Genomic DNA, 16,224 nt, shown 5'->3' with positions numbered 1-16,224 from the left:
TATATTCTCATTCTTTTAGGAGTTGTAGCCGCTCCCCATTCAATTATTTTATATTGGTATATTTCTTGTTATTTAACTATGTAGTTCATTGACAATGTACTACGAAGTAGGGCTCTCGGATTCGTCTTTATAAATTCCTTCTTCTAAGGAGGCTGCGGATGGAAGCTGATCCCTAGGAGAATAATCATGCAGTTGCAGGTCTAGGCAGGCGTTGAGGAGTGGTCCTGTCACATGGTCACCTTATTCTACTGCAGGAATTCAGGGAATTGTTCTAATGGACAGTCTCAGATCTAATTTGATCCAAAGATTAAAAAAATTTCATGCCAAATGAATCGAAAGGAAGAAGAGAAATCCAACGAATTGTTTTGGCGATATTAACGCGGTATTTTATTTTAACATTTATGTATTATTAATACAGCTCATGGGGCGGCTCACATATCAATAAGCATCCCATTTTTGTTTTGTTTTTTTTTTGGGGGCCAAGCAATAAGCCCCCATTGACCTGATGAATTGAGTTTGCTGTCCTCTAGAATCTAGCGAGAGGGTATTATAAATAGATCATATGCTATATATACATATATATAATTAAGCAAACCCAATTGGCTTTTAGATCTCGAGAAAGCATTAACATTGGTGGTTCTCTTAGAAGATATATGCACGGAAAGTAATAAGAATATTAATACTGATAATAATATATAATAACGAGTGAAGTATTTGGTAAACTAAGCTATTGCGAAGTGCATTAACGATGATTGGTTCAAGCGGTTCGACATTTATTTCCCTTAAATAAGGTGTCGAGTTCGAGTTTTATTAATAGAGAAAATTATTGATTGTGAGAATTTTACTTTTTAGTGGGCTAATTTGATTCAAATTGAATTATTTTTTATTGGCCGTTTGAATACCATGGTACACACCAAAAAACTCATTGGAAGTGAGAAATTATATGGAAAGTCCGAGTGGATGTCCAAACAGCAATTAATCGCAGTTAATACTAGGTTGAGAACGTACGGTAATTAAGAAAAATATAATATCAATAGTGGAGAAGACATGGGGATATTCTGTAATTGGAGATAATTGAAGACCACAAGAAACTGATCTCTACGTAGCATCAAACGTTAGTGAGGGAAGTGCCCTCATACAATGATATATGCATGTGCCCGTCTATGACTTTGTTCCTTAAAACCAATATTTAAATTTACGTACTCACCATATATAAGGGGGGAAAAACTATTTCGAAATCAAATTATTATAATGCCTCAAGACACTCCAATGGCCTATTCGAATGGGAGAACGCATCGAAAAAAAAAAAATGTAAAGCAACTACGATACTCAGGTGTAATACGTGAATAGTGGTGATCCATCTGATATATATCGACAGTTTAGAGTTTAGGACCCATTGTCTAGTAATTGTTTCTCTTAGACGATTGGCAATGCATCTTTATTGATTAGATAGCCGTTTTGGAAATCGATTAGCATAAGTGATTCTAGTATAATAATGCAATTTGAATGGACATGGTCAAGGTAACAAGCTTAAAGAACACTCAATGATCCAAGTATATAGAAAGCTTCAGGTTTTCCTAAACAGGACAGATGTAAAAATATTAATTAACTACGCTTGTTTCCATTACATAAGATCTGGAGTTCGAGTTTTGTGAATAGAAGAAATGCATGTTGTGAGAGATTTGTTCTTGAGTGGGTTAACTTTACTCAAATTGAATTAGTTGTGAACCATTAAAATTTTCGGGTACTAAAATGCACGCCAAAAAAGAAAAAAAAATGTTTTTCTTTCTACCTCGACCTGTTTGTTTGCAGGGACAGCAAAGCCCAACTAGGATTAAGCTAAAGTGCAAGGAATTCCCCCTGTATATATAAACCCCCTCCTAAAACCTTGTGGCTGAAAGCAGGATTAGTCTGCACACCAGGGAGCAACCATGGAGAGCATTTGGAGCGCGTCCACAATGCTAACGACTCTCCTTGTGCTCTTGTTATCGGTAATCGGCCAGACGGACGGTCAGAAAACTTATAAGAAGGGATATCTTGATCCAGCCTCGACGAATTATGTGCTGCTTGATCCTGTTCCTGGGACAAATCAGGCGCGGGCGTTTTGCCTCGCCAGAGGGGCCTGCCGGTATAAGATCCTCACATGTCCCGAGCAATGCCCCGAGAGGAAGCCTCAACGCAACAGGAAGGTGAAGGGCTGCTTCCTCGACTGCAGCAGCAAGTGTGAAGCCACTTGCAAGTGTAAGGGCCTCTGCTCTGTCCTCTCTTCTACATTATAGTTTCTTCTTACTGTTTGCTGGCATATATCATTGGCCGGAATAGGCCGACAGAAATCAAAGATACTTACGGAGTAGCAAGGAGATATTGTGTATCCATTTATTTATGCAGAAAACGTTCACGGAGTTCTCTTCTTCTGGATTTTTGAAAGACAACACTGTTTGGATTGGAAAGTGTTTCTGGTACTGCTGTTTTCAGATCATTTCTAAAAACACTACCCGGAGTAAGCTATATTCTGACCGAGGAATGCGTTCATAAGGACACCTTCTGAAATAAAGTTTTCAGACGGAATTTCCACTAGTTTTAGACGGATAATATTCCGTTGTAAAAAGCTTGGTTGTGAGGCATTTCCCTGGCTTTACCGATGGAATATTCTTTAAAGAATTTCCATTGGTATGACCATCGGTAGTCGGTCGAAAACAACGTTCACTAAGCATGAAAAAATGCGGTTATGCACCGATTAAATTCTGCTCGTTTTGTTTTGACAGTTAGAAAAGCCAGATGCACGGGATTCGGCTCTCTCTGCTACGATCCTCGGTTTGTAGGTGGAGATGGGGTGATGTTCTACTTCCACGGTGCCAAGGGAGGAAACTTTGCGATTGTCTCTGATGAGAAACTCCACATCAACGCCCACTTCATTGGAACCCGGCCCCAAGGCAGAACCCGGGACTTCACTTGGGTCCAGGCACTGTCTGTCATGTTTGACACCCACACCCTTGTGATCGCTGCGAAGAGGGTCCAGCACTGGGACGATAACCTCGACTCCCTTCTCGTTCATTGGGATGGCGAGGCTGTAAATGTCCCCATTGACGGGGAGGCCGAGTGGAGGGTGGAGACAGAAGAAAGAGTTGTAAAGGTTGAGAGGACTGACGACCTTAACACCATAAGGGTGACAGTTTCCGGGCTCGTGGAGATGGACATAAACATAATGCCAATTGGGGAAGAGGAGAACCGGGTCCACAACTATCAATTACCGTCGCACGATGCTTTTGCCCATCTGGAGATGCAGTTCAGGTTCAAGAACCTAACAGATCTCGTGGAAGGAGTCTTGGGCAAGACATACAGGTCTGCATATGTTAGCCCGGTGAAGGTCGGGGTCCCAATGCCGATGATGGGAGGAGAGGACAGGTACGAGACACCGACCCTGTACTCGCCTCTCTGCAAAGTCTGCAGATTCCAGAGACCACTGTCCAAGCACCCGAGAACCGAAGGAGCTTCTCAGTACTGATAAGAGAGACCATCAATCTAACAGGAGTCTGATGTTTTGTTTTCTCCAAGGTTTCAACTAGCGAGCGCAGCCGTCTGTCTTATGTATGTGCTTATATATGATCTTGTTTTGATCTTCTGCTTCATGGGTTTGTGTGTAGAAATAAAGGCCAAAGCTTGGCTATTATAATAAGCTCAAATACTTTCAGTCAGATTATGTAGTGTCATAGTCAAACATCATTTATGTTCTACCTTATTGCTTAATTCTTTGCAGCTTCTTACTCACTCAAATCTTTCCTGTTCTTTCTCATTGATCTCGTTGTTGTTAAAGAAGGACAAGTATAACATTAATAAGTTGGATATGATTCAACAACAATTTGAGCTCTCAGTATATGAATATAGATGTTTGAATATCATTGGAAGCACTTTATGGTCAGAGCCAAGTCGATATCCGAATGAAATTAATTGTTAATAAGTTGTGAATACTTGTGATTTACCAAAAAATGAACAATTACAACATTCGAAAACCATTTAAGCCTCACGGAAAGTTATCGTATTGTCCTAGACCGTACATTGTAACACTGATTCAGTTATCCACCTATTAATTTACGAGTGATCTCATTATAGGTTTCACATAAATCTTTTGCAATCTGATCGGTTCAAGACCATGAAATGTATCATTTTTGAATGGATCAATCACAACTATCGAATCATTTGGTTATCAAGGGAACCCAAACATCTACCTGCACTAGGAATATCGAGACGTCGGAGTCCGTAAATCGATCGATCGATGCAAGAACAAATAAATTAACCAACTGGGCCTTGACATGGAGAGGAGTTTGGAGCCCAAGAGGAGGAGAAACTGTGCCCTAAGCCCAAAATAACAAAATCGCCAGCAAAACACTGCCCAGATGTTCCTGTCTTTCTCTGCTTCCCCCAAAAATCAGTAAGACTGTGAAATTTGATTTGCCGGTCAGTGAGTGAGGGGATGAAGAAGGCAACGAATGGGAAAACGAAAGACAAATCGAAAGACAACATGGGAACCGCCAAGACATCAAACCACCACAGACCCAGAGAGACGCAAGACCAGAAGAGCAAGAACAAGAAGAAGAAGAAGAACAAGCAGAGCATCATACCCAATGGCACCGTGAACAAACCGGAGGTGTTGATTGTGCCTTCTTCGAGCTCGGAATCCCATGGAGGGGGAGAGAAACCCAAGAAGAGTGTGGTTTCGAAACGGCAGCGGACGAGCAATGGGAACCCTAGCAGCTGCTCTAAGAAGCAGAGGAGGAGGAAGGAGGAAGAGGAACAGGAAGAGGAAGTGGATGAGGAGGCGAAGCTGAATGTGATTCCGATGAACAGAGTGCAGAGGATTGTGAAGAGCGGAGGTCCCGATTTGAAAATCAATCAGGAGGCCTATTTCCTCATCAACAAAGCTACTGTAATTCAATCCTGTCCCCTTCCTTCTGCAATTTTTATTTTTATTTTCTTTTTTAATTGCAATGTTGGTTTGTGTTTCTATGAATATGCATGAACTGGCAGTTCTTATGCCGATGAAAGCCACCAAATTCCGGCCGCATGATGGCCGCCGCTGCCGTTGTGTCTGAATATATGCAACATTGTACAATGTTGGAGGTTTGCTGATGAGCAATGTGCAATATATGTGCGATGAATGTGAAGCCCAATGCACCAATGTGTCTTTTGGGAGATTACAATGTAATGCTAATTGGTAATGTTGAGGTTGTCATGAATTTGCTATGTCATTGTTTGCAGGAAAAATTCATTGGACAATTTTGCGAAGACGCATTTACTTCGGCTGCTGCTCGGGACCGCAAGAGATATCTCAAGTATAGCCACCTCTGTGAGTGGCCCCATGATCTCTCTCTTCTTATGAAAATGAGCTCTATTCTTGCCTGGTGATCTTGCTTCGTGTTGGAAAGATAGTTATGTGTAACAACTCTGACATGGAATCTAATTATAAACGCGTCGGTTCCTGGTAAATCGGTTTGCTCAAGGAGATTTCTAAAGGTGTTAGCATTCGGTCTGTGCAATGTAGTGTTATATTGAATATTCTACGGATGGAGTCGGGATGAGGGTGAAGTATGAACTAAGTTGTCTTTGTTCTCCTTCAAAACCTTAGAGTTACCATTGCTTTAGTTCGGTCCCTTTTGCTTGTTCTTATGTACTATCTTGAAGCTATCTTTTGACCTTTCTCATGTAACTTATATCTATTCGACAAGATCGATATGTTTGACAAATCAAAGATCAAGTAGTTCATAGAGCAACTCGTCTTTCCCTGGCAAGAAACTGTTCAAGGGATACTGATTGCTGCTGCTTGTTCTTTCAGCTTCACTTGTTGCTAAAGAGAGGAGATACGACTTCCTTTCAGGTAACTTTCAATATGACTAACTGGTTTTCCCGATCTTAATTCTCTATATCCTTATCCTTTATGTTTTGCACTTGTATGATCCTACAATTGTTAAAGCTGCATTGGTCGATGCTGCAGATTTTGTTCCCGAGAAAATGAAAGCTGAAGATGCCTTGAAAGAGATTGAACAGGAAGAGACATGAGCGGCTTCTTGGATTTACCCGTTCCTACCAATTCTTTTTGTCATTGTAAATGGCATCCATATAGAACCACATAGAAATGCCACAAAACAGACAGCCTAGCCATGTGTTTACTTGTTTGGTCCCTGAAAGATTGAACAATGCTTATAATTAGGAATTAGACATGAGCACGGGAAAATTGTAGGTAGCATCGTGAAGGAGAGTAGGACATCTGTTCCTTTAACTTTTATGGATCGCAGGAGTTAGCAGAACATCTTGTAATCAATATATGATCGAATCTGATCAATTTTTGAGAAGCATACTTCTTTCTCAGATGTCGGATTTCTGTAATTTCTCAAGTTTCTTGTCTACTTGAAGCAATCCATATTACAAGCAAGCATTTGAGTTTCGGTATCAACGGGATATGAGGCCCTTTAAACATCTGATTTGTTCAAAAATCTGCATGAGCATTGAGGATTATGGAAATAGAGTACGATCTCTATGTTCAGAATCAAATATCTTTGCGTGATATGATAGTTTGCGGTGTCGTGAGAACTGTAAAAATTTTGAAATCGGGTCCGGAAACTTATCTAAATCTGGAATTGTCCTGTGGCTTCTGCCAGCTATTGGAAAAGGGAATGAAAATGGCATGAAATTAACCTAAAAAAGAAGCCATCTTGTCTGATCATCTCTCTATCAAGGTGATTGATTCCACTCAACAGCAGAAACAAGAAGAGATGGCCCAACAAACATCCAGTTGGCTTGGAGCATGGTGAGTGAGATTATTGGGGGCCCAATTTAAAAGGCCATATCTAAACTAAAACGATTTTCCTTTTTCACAAATTTCAATTATGTTAAGATTTTAACTTGATAAATTTTACTGAAAAAGGGAGTTCGGGACAGTGTGACGCGCCCTAAACTCTGAACCAAGAGATCTTGAGTTCAGTTCTTATTAATAGGAATTTTCATGCCTTGTATAGTGCACATCCTCGTTTCTTATATCATATTAGTCTTACGAGTCCCTTCAATAATCCGAAAAAATTCTAAAAAGAATGAGATAAAAAGTTTCTAGAGAGGAAACAAAAGATGAAAATATCATACATCTAAGTCAACCCTTCATCTGCAATGGTGTTGATGGGAAGGCCCCACACTGAGATTTAAACAACAAGCATTGTTAAAAAAAAAAAGAAGAAGAAGAAGAAAGAAATTGGGGGACGTGATAAGACTTGAGGAAGTTGGGTCCCATTTGAGAAACCCTCATAAACCTCCATTCATAGACATTCCTTCATTCCATAGAAACACTATAAGAAAGTCTAGACATCGACCTTCAAATCACCCTCGATCGTTCTGCTAGCGTAGCTTGCCCTGAAGAATACTTATTCACGAAGTATTTTCATTGCGAGAAACCATGAATGATCGTAGCCTCGTGACACTCATACGGCCTAAAACGAGCTAAGCGATAATGCAATCATTCATGACTTTTATTTGGGCAATGCCCAGTTGGGATCTGCCTCCGATCCAGCATTATTTCCTGCCTCCTCAAGCAAGCTAGTGGCTGCAACAGTGAAATTTACAGCTTTAATTCTAATCATTCTCCGACCTCTCATGTCCAATTATAATGTGCTAACTACTATTTTTAATACCCCCGAACTAATATTGCAACATTTTACCTAATTTTTTAAATATTTTTCTCCAACTTTAATGATTATAAATAAATAAACCCCTCTCCCCATTTTCTCAAATAAATACCATTCCATCTCCCTCTCCCCCTCACACAACCTTAATAGAGTTTCCTTTCACTTGTATATTCACTATTCCATTCCTTATTTTCCATATAGAAAAGATGGTGAAGCTAGTCCTACTCTCCCTCCTTGTGGCCTTCTTCCTCCTCCAATGCGGCACGACATCAGCCCAGCCTGCTCAGGCTCCAGCGCCAGCAGGCCCCGATAACATCACCAAGGTCCTTGAGAAGGCCGGCCAATTCACCGTGTTTCTCAAGCTGATGAAGAGCACCGCTGTGGCTGACCAGATCAATGCCCAGCTCAACAACTCCAACAATGGCCTCACGGTCTTCGCCCCGACCGATAATGCGTTTGCGAGCCTCCGGTCTGGCACCCTCAACTCGCTCTCCAACGAGGACCAGGTTCATCAAATTTTCGAATTTCATCCATTCGAGATATAAATAAGCATGTCTAGATTGACTAAGGTCCACTATATGAGAGTTTTGATTAAATATTTGTGCTGACCTATTTCTCATAGGCCACGTTAAATGGGTCTTCAAGGGACCTAGTACTTAATAATATTGCATTTAACATGCAACATCTCCTGATTTTTTCCAATATGAACGAATGCATAGGTCGAACTGATCCAGTTCCACGTCATTCCGAACTTCCTCTCGACGGCACAGTTCCAGACGGTGAGCAACCCACTGAGGACGCAGGCTGGCGGAAGCGGCGATTATGAGTTCCCCATGAACATCACCACCTCGGGAAACCAGGTGAACGTCTCCACTGGGGTCACCAACGCGGCAGTTGATAACACCATCTTCTCCGACGGCCAGTTGGCTGTCTATCAGGTCGACCAGGTCTTGCTTCCAATGAGCATCTTCGGTGCCAAACCCCCCGCACCGGCTCCGGCACCCGCCAAGTCCAAGAAGAAGAGCGCAGCCGCTACCACAGAAGGGCCTGCAGCAGATAGTGCCCCCGTCGATGCATCAGAAGCGGTGAAATCGAGCACAAGTTACTGGCTGGTGATCATCGGGGCGATGTTGATTGGGAAGTTTTACTTGTGACATGGGAAAGGTGAAGTGACGTGGGATCTAAGAATGTGAAATTTTGCCTTATGGTATGAGAATTTGGTGAATGGGAGTGGAGGTGAATTCGTTTGAATAATTGCATGTCATTTGGGTGTCAAAGTGTAGTATGAGAGAAATTGTGATGAGGGCAAACAGATGTCAAGTCTGAGTCTTGTGCTTCTTCTGTTCTCTCTCTCTCTCTCTCTTTTCTTTTCCTTCATTGTTTTTTTCTTTTTCATTTTTTATGTATTGGAAATTTTAAGGCTTTTCTTTTTTGTTTGGTATTATGTCTAAAGCAATGATGTCTTCCTTTTTAGTCTTTTCAGCATCTTCCTCTACAGTTAATTGTTTTTAATTATGCACTAGTCATGCAACAGATAAATAGCTAATTAAATTTATAGAACTTGGGAAAACATGAGTTCATCATATGCTTGTGATCTCTACATACGAGCCCACGCTTCCTGATCGGAAAACAATTGTATGAGTTAATTTGATGATGCTAACTTCTCATTAAAATTTCTCTAGAACATTTTGTCAATCCCTTTTGATATGATGAATCGATAGAGAATATATATATATATATATAAAAGGAGAGTTGCAAGTAACTCTCCCACGGCTGACAAGTATCAAGTGGCACATATATTTTCACTCCCCATACTATGATATTATTCTATGTCTTATAACTTTTTTTTGTTCACAATTTGACTCAAAAAAATTTCACTATTATCTTATAATCCTTAAAATTATTTTCTAAATATCTTTTAGATAGATATTCTACATAATCATATCAGAAGCAAACCTATGTGCAATAAAGTTCTATTTATTGAGTGCTTTTTTATTTTTATATTCCAAAATAATAAAAGGTACAAATACTTATAAGATAAAAAATTTTTAAAAAATAAAAATGATAATATATTTATTTTCTTCAAGCACTATTTCTGCTAATGTCAATAATACTCTAAGGTTCTATTTTTTTTTTCAATACTTTATTTTGATATTGCTAGCTATATCATCATTTCTAAATTTCTATATATTTTTTTTAAAAAGAATGGTACATTTAATTAATTAAACATCATTTTTATTTTCACAATTAACTCTCCCATGGGGTGACAACTCTTTTTTTTTTTTTTTTCTTTTCCCATCCTTTATTATTTCAATTTCGTTATTCAGTTTTTTTTACAATTTACTCCCCATACTATGATATTATTTTACAACCTCTGGCCAACTTTTTTCAGTTCACGATTTGACTCCAAATTTTTTCATTATTATCTTATAATCATTATTTTCCAAAATCTTTTAGATAGATATTCTACATAATCATATCAGAAGCAAAATCAAGTGTAATAAAGTTATATTTATTGATTTTTAAAAATTTTTATATTCCAAAATCATAAAAGATACGAATACTTATAAGATTAAAAAATTTCAAAAAATAAAAATGATATGCTTTCAATATATTCATTTTCTTCAAGCACTATTTCTACTAATATTGATAATACTCTATGCAACGATTTTTTTTCAAACTTTATTTTTAATATTGCTATTTCATTATTCAATTTCTAATTTCTATATTTTTAAAAAAGGCACATTTAGTTAATTCAACACCATTTTTATTTCACATATATAATATTATTCGTTTAATTGAAAACAGTGAAAAGTAAATTTATAAAGAAATATTAGTAAAGTTTCTTTTATAAAGAGTAAAATATAAAAAATTACAATTCTTTCAAATCAAATATTTTTTCAGTGTGAACTCTAGTATCCGGAAGTTCAATTGAGCCATGACTAATCTAGTCGAGCCGAGTCGGCCCGCAAATGGATAAAACTCTCACAGCGTAGATTTTTTATATGCACAAGACTCGAACTTGATACATTTACTTGAGGAGAACAAGCGGTGAACCGCTTGAATCAATCAAAAAATATAATATTTTTTTGCATCCAGATATTTGAAATGTAATATTTTTAAGAATTTTTTTTTCGAATATGAAGAAGATCCATAGGCATAGTATAATGAAATAGAAATATTAATAGCTAATAAAATGGTACGGATAGTCTTACTGGATGTCAAACTTAGAACCCATTGGGTGGCGTTAGTATGGTAAACCCCTTTTGATTTTTTGTGGCAATCACAGATTATTTTCTGTTAGCTTCTATACTTGTTTCATGGCGATGACAAGTGGCCAAAGGACATTCTTCAGATACCCCCACTCCCCCTCTCCCTCTCTCTCTGCTTTTTTTTTTTTTTTTGCCCCCCTCGGCTAGAGAAGGGTCCATAAGCCTGGTATATATTTCTATACATTTTCCAAATCCTTCTTTAATTGAACTACCAAATAATATACGAGACATGAAACCGGGTCCCACTATGGGACTTGGGGGCAAGTGGGAGTATTTTCTCCACTCGCCACTTATTTTTCTTTTTATTTTATTTTATTTATATTTTGAGTTTCTTTCTTTTTTTTTTGTTTCCCCTTTATTTAGTGGACCTGGGGCGAATGGGGACATTTCCTGGCTCGCCACTTATTTTCCTTTTTTTGAGTTTTTTTTGTTTTCTCTTTATTTCGTGTTTTCGAATTGAATTCGGTTCGAATAAAGTACCAGTTAATTGGGTTGATTTGTTAGGCCAAATGATTTGATCATTATATTTCGAACCATTTATTTTCACATTTTCGATTTCCGTTTTCTTAAAAATTTCTCCCTTGCTTCTGTATTTTCGAATCCAACCCTAATAAAGTATTAGATAATCCGCTCGACCCATTAATTGGCCTTGGTGGATGAGCAAAGTATTTGCATCTCTTTTGTGAAATATTTCCCATAATAAACTTCTTTGAAAACTAATTTCCATAATAGACTTACATTATTTTATTTATTTATTTACATTCCCCATTTTCAATTCGTTTGATTTAAGTCCTTTGCCCAATAAGAAATAGGTAACATTATTCCTCTTTTTACGTATATTCCCGAAACATTTTAATTTGTTTGATTTAAGTCCTTAACTCAATAGAGGATAGGTGAAAAAAAAAACACCATTATCATTTATCCTTAATTAAATTCTTAAATGTTTGCTCATCCACAAAACGCCCGAGGATGGGTATGTTTGGTTAAAAAAAATCAAGAATGTACTTGAGGATCAATTCTACTTCAATTTGGCTTGTAACCAACAACCGATTTGATTAGTGACTTACTACAATCATTTTACCCACAGTCCACTGATCTTTAATTATAAATAATTTTAAAAATATAAAATAATAAAATGACTAAGTAAAATAACTAAAATATTTAAATAGTAAAATTAATTCAAAATTATATTAGCAAAACTAAAAAATCCACAAAAATCGACTTCCATTTACATTCGACTCTTAAAAATTGCGTCTAATATAGCCGAACCCAATTAATGTTTATGTAGATTTTAGTTAAATAAATCGGAAAAATGGGTATAGTAAATAAAACATAGGAGTATCTTTATGGGTACAAAAATTGGCTTCAATTCACATTTGACTCCTAAGAATTTTGTCCAAAATAGCCGAACCGGTTAATTTCTATATAGAATTTATTATTTTTAAAAACACGATTAACCGGTTAACCAAATTGTCAAAACAACTATTTTTTTTAATGGTTATCCAGTTATACTTTTTTAGGGTGTTTTTAGAAGACTTTAAAGAATAGGGATTGAATTGAAATGATTTTACATAAAAAGTCTAGATTGGAAATTATTTTCAAAGTAAATCTAGTTTGAGAATAAGTTAAAAAGAGAGAGTCTAATATGGGGAAAAACTCTATATAACTTGACACCTAGATTTTATTAATGCTTAGATTGCCTTATCTATTTCTGATAGAGTTTCCTTGGGAATTACCTTTGGGAAAAGCTTTGGGCTAATAAAATTAATGGGTTCATACTCCTTTTTTTAGATGAAAAAGCAGTTTGCCACCTGAGCTTTGACGGTGGTAAAAGTTTGTTCCCCGACTTTTCAGAAGTTGCATATTTCCTATAGAGGTTAGGGGTAACGTGCAACTTTTGAAAGATCATGGAGTAAACCTTTACCACTTTCAAAACTCAGTGACAAACTACTTTTTCCTCATTTTTTTTAAATATTAGTAAAAGAACACGCACGTGTTTCTGTTGTTTTGTGAATCTCAAATATCAATGCAAAAATCAGGACATATTGACAATCCTTCATATTTGCACTATATAAATGCAGTGATAAGTTTCAGTGTTTGATTTGCTTCTATTTGGGAGGATCACAAAGATGATCATTTCTTTGACATGGCCCGTAAGCTGTTCAAAAGGAAAATCCAGAGAGAATGGCCAAGCATTCAAGTAACACGACACTATAAATAATTATTTATAGATCAACAAAATACAAAGAATTAAACTAATTTTACGCAGCTCGGGCGATAAACTGCATTACATATTGGTATTTCAAAATAAGTTTATATTGACCTCTGAAGCAGGTACAGCATAAGAGGTTTCTTTGACAAAAGAAAGCAAGAAATGATTGAAAAACTCACTCGGAGTACTTCCCTGACAGGCATTCTACCAACTGTTGTTGTAAACTTACGCGACTGGAAAACTCAAGAGTCTTGATGTCCAATTTGCAGATATAGGAGTGTGCAATTAAATTGAGATGCAAGAACAAAAGTCCAGGTCATCATGTTCCGGCTTAAAAAAAGAGAAAAAAGAAGAAGAAGGCACCGAAGAAAGAAAAGGAAGATAGAAGAGAGAAAGTCAGAATGCTTCAAGGATCAATATGATGTGGAACCATATTAAGTGTTTTGGACTCTCATACTAAAATATGAATTCCGAGTCAGAAAATTCGAGGACCAGGTGGAGATCTGTTTCACACCCGGTTTGAGTGAATTCCCCTCGATGTACCTATAAACATATGTGAACAGATTGTAAAGTTGCATATCACGAGTTGTGGAAGGTAGACAGATACTGAGAGCTACATACTAGCAAGTTCGGTAGCCATTGCTCCAGAAGTTTTCTTGTTTTATAAGTACTTTAAATAGAGAAAGCAGTGTGAATTATGTCTATAAACAGAAAAATATATGTACTCCGAAAATTCAATACATTATATAAATATACATGTTAACAAATGAACAAAGGGCTCTTGAAGAGGAAATCAAAATTTCCAAGCTGACCATATTGGCAAGTTGTGAGGGAATTTCCCTGGTTAAGTAGTTATTATTCAGGAAACTGCGATTCGATTTAATCCCCGGGAGCATGTACTTTAGAACAAATTTCAGAAGAGGTACTCAAGCACAAGTGACTCACATGTTTTATACTCTCAGAGCTGGAAAGCAACCTTTAATTCCATGTCAACTCCCTCAGAGTACCAAGTGGCTGTTGCCAACATCCCTACAAGAAAACCAATTAAGATTAATGATCACAAGCAAGGTAACTGGAGATGCGTTAGTTGATCAGAGACTTATAAATGCTGAAGATTTGGAAGGGAGTATAATCCCGTCGGTATTCTCCCAGTCATACATTTTTATTGTCGATAGAGATAGCGAAGTCCTGGACGATCGGCAAGCTCCGTGAGAATTTCACCTTTAAAGTTATTGAAGCTAAGATATCTGCAGAAGTTTTAGTATGTGATCCATTAGAGTACTTGGCCATTACGCAAAAAGGATCAGTTGGAAAATAAATAAAGATCATTGGTCCATTTTGGAATCAGATAGATCTCACTAAAGCTGCTCTCTTCTGCAATTTACCTTGTCATGGCCTTCCCAGCCTACCTTGGACGACTGTCTCATAGCTTGATTTCAATTCATTCTCCAAAGTGTACCCGTTGTTAACGTTTTGCTAGCACTATAGAGCAAGTCTCTAGCAAAACCCAGACATTGAGCTCCTGAGATAGCGGGGAACAAACCCAATCTTTGTCAATTACTTTCGCTCATAAACTAAGTTTTAAGGTTTTAGCATTTCATCCAATCTTCTAGTACTCTTTTATTACTACAGAAGAAGCCATGCACGAAACATCAAGTTAATCAACTAAATGAATCACGAAATGGGCAGCAACAAGAAATCCTCGTGAAATATAAAATTATGAGCCTTACCAATCCTATTGAACCAGCCAAACATGGGACCAATGATATTTAATAAAGAATCCACGATATTTCGCTCCTCAACGGCTCCTGGTCTGGCATATTCTCAAGCTCATTACAGCAACATTGTTTTTTTTCTTTTTTCCTGTCAGATACAGCAACATTGTTTCAATAGTACCATAGGGAAGTCATGGGTCATACTTTATAGTCCTTATCAACAGAGGAATATCTATTTATTCAGTGAAAGTATAATAATACAGGCCAAGAAGAAGAGGGAAACTGGGATCGAAGAAGCTTTGGCCATTCCAATATTGCCAACAGGACTGTCATGAGGGAAACAACTTGGCAAACAATTTGAAAGCATCTACCAATCAAATTGGGGACAATAATTTCTCCCCTTTGTTAAGTTTCCCAGACATTATTTGCTTACGGATCAAATACAAACCTTTAATACCGGTCAAATACTCGAACCAGTACGTTTTGAAGGCAGCACGAAAGTTTATATCGTATGATTGATCACCAAAATGAGATGGCCCTACATGTTAGGGACAGATACAAACCAAAAATGCACAAGGTGGTAGCAACATTGGTGGTGTAAACTCTGTGGCTGGCTCATGTTAATGAGCGTAGACCATAATCAACAAACTCAAACAATCTGGGCAGACATGGGCGGTAATCTTCTATGCGAGTAATTGAATATAAGATAGGAACAAATGTTTTTATGTTTCTGTAAGGTCTCAAGCAGCGATGGAAGAGCCAATTTGTCGAGCATCTGGTGGGCACTAAGCAGGGAAGAAGGAGGGATCAACAGTTTGAGCGTTTATTGGAGTTCAGATAACAACAGAGACTGGGTTTATATGGGAAACATCGTGTAGAGAAAATGAAAAGGCTATTTTTGGAACCTAAAAGATCAAGAAATACCAAAAGGAGCTTCATACTTTTACATATCGGATAGATTAAATGTTATTTTTGTGAAGTAAAAATCGAAAAACACTTTTAAGGAGTTTTATACTAACATATATATTAATTTTATAGATGAAGATAAATTTATATTGAAAAGGCACAATGGGTAGTCATGTGTGAATATAGAGTGAGGAGTTCCCACTAAAAAAGGCATTTCGATTATAAAATAATCAAGGCACAACAAAAAACCGAAGATGTATCAAGATACCGGTATTATTAGAATCGGACCGGACATCGAACCACATAGGTATGGGTTCATGGACTTATGGGTTCAATTGGAGATTCGATGGGTCGGACCGCATATTTAATTAATCATAATATTTAATATTTAAAGTAATATTAATGATAATTAAATGCATAATATGTATCTAATTTCATTAAAAATGCATAAT

General features: G+C 37.3%; 3 protein-coding genes and 1 long non-coding RNA gene across 5 annotated transcripts; 3 read left to right on the top strand and 1 right to left on the bottom strand.

The window, feature by feature from the left end:
• Positions 1–1,892: 1,892 nt before the first annotated feature.
• On the top strand, positions 1,893–3,798 carry LOC116201193. Its single transcript, XM_031532332.1, has 2 exons — positions 1,893–2,241; positions 2,766–3,798. Exons 1-2 carry the CDS (start codon positions 1,932–1,934, stop codon positions 3,503–3,505), a joined length of 1,050 nt encoding a protein of 349 aa, XP_031388192.1. The 5' UTR covers positions 1,893–1,931; the 3' UTR covers positions 3,506–3,798.
• Positions 3,799–4,396: 598 nt separating this feature from the next.
• LOC116198761 lies at positions 4,397–6,381 on the top strand. Its single transcript, XM_031528992.1, has 4 exons — positions 4,397–4,924; positions 5,257–5,344; positions 5,831–5,872; positions 5,990–6,381. The coding sequence occupies exons 1-4, from the start codon at positions 4,472–4,474 to the stop codon at positions 6,052–6,054; spliced, it is 648 nt and encodes a 215-aa protein (XP_031384852.1). The 5' UTR covers positions 4,397–4,471; the 3' UTR covers positions 6,055–6,381.
• A 1,387-nt stretch (positions 6,382–7,768) lies between these two features.
• Positions 7,769–9,147, top strand: LOC116198653 (fasciclin-like arabinogalactan protein 12). The gene is made up of 2 exons (XM_031528850.1): positions 7,769–8,173; positions 8,387–9,147. Exons 1-2 carry the CDS (start codon positions 7,874–7,876, stop codon positions 8,819–8,821), a joined length of 735 nt encoding a protein of 244 aa, XP_031384710.1. The 5' UTR covers positions 7,769–7,873; the 3' UTR covers positions 8,822–9,147.
• Positions 9,148–13,134: 3,987 nt separating this feature from the next.
• LOC116199004 lies at positions 13,135–15,973 on the bottom strand. 2 transcript variants are annotated; one of them, XR_004155456.1, is made up of 6 exons: positions 15,315–15,973; positions 14,882–15,014; positions 14,537–14,673; positions 14,310–14,398; positions 14,097–14,180; positions 13,135–13,694 (listed from the first exon to the last, which is right to left on the bottom strand). It is a non-coding gene; the product is annotated as an uncharacterized LOC116199004 (long non-coding RNA). The 2 variants fall into 2 exon arrangements; XR_004155455.1 differs by having other exon boundaries at positions 14,882–15,971.
• Between the last annotated feature and the right edge of the window lie 251 nt (positions 15,974–16,224).

This window comes from Punica granatum, chromosome 3 (assembly GCF_007655135.1).
Source record: "Punica granatum isolate Tunisia-2019 chromosome 3, ASM765513v2, whole genome shotgun sequence".
In the NCBI taxonomy this organism is placed as follows: Eukaryota; Viridiplantae; Streptophyta; class Magnoliopsida; order Myrtales; family Lythraceae; genus Punica; species Punica granatum.
The sequence above is the reverse complement of the archived record's forward strand: the minus strand, read 5'-3'. Positions and strand labels throughout refer to the sequence as shown.

Excerpts from the sequence above, each read along its gene's own strand:
- LOC116201193 (XM_031532332.1), top strand. The coding sequence starts at position 1,932 with ATGGAGAGCATTTGGAGCGCGTCCACAATGCTAACGACTCTCCTTGTG. Across the intron at positions 2,242-2,765 it reads GTGTGAAGCCACTTGCAAGT|TTAGAAAAGCCAGATGCACG; the intron begins GTAAGGGCCTCT and ends TTGTTTTGACAG.
- LOC116198761 (XM_031528992.1), top strand. The coding sequence starts at position 4,472 with ATGAAGAAGGCAACGAATGGGAAAACGAAAGACAAATCGAAAGACAAC. Across the intron at positions 5,345-5,830 it reads TCTCAAGTATAGCCACCTCT|CTTCACTTGTTGCTAAAGAG; the intron begins GTGAGTGGCCCC and ends TTGTTCTTTCAG. Across the intron at positions 5,873-5,989 it reads GAGATACGACTTCCTTTCAG|ATTTTGTTCCCGAGAAAATG; the intron begins GTAACTTTCAAT and ends TCGATGCTGCAG.
- LOC116198653 (XM_031528850.1), top strand. The coding sequence starts at position 7,874 with ATGGTGAAGCTAGTCCTACTCTCCCTCCTTGTGGCCTTCTTCCTCCTC. Across the intron at positions 8,174-8,386 it reads CGCTCTCCAACGAGGACCAG|GTCGAACTGATCCAGTTCCA; the intron begins GTTCATCAAATT and ends ACGAATGCATAG.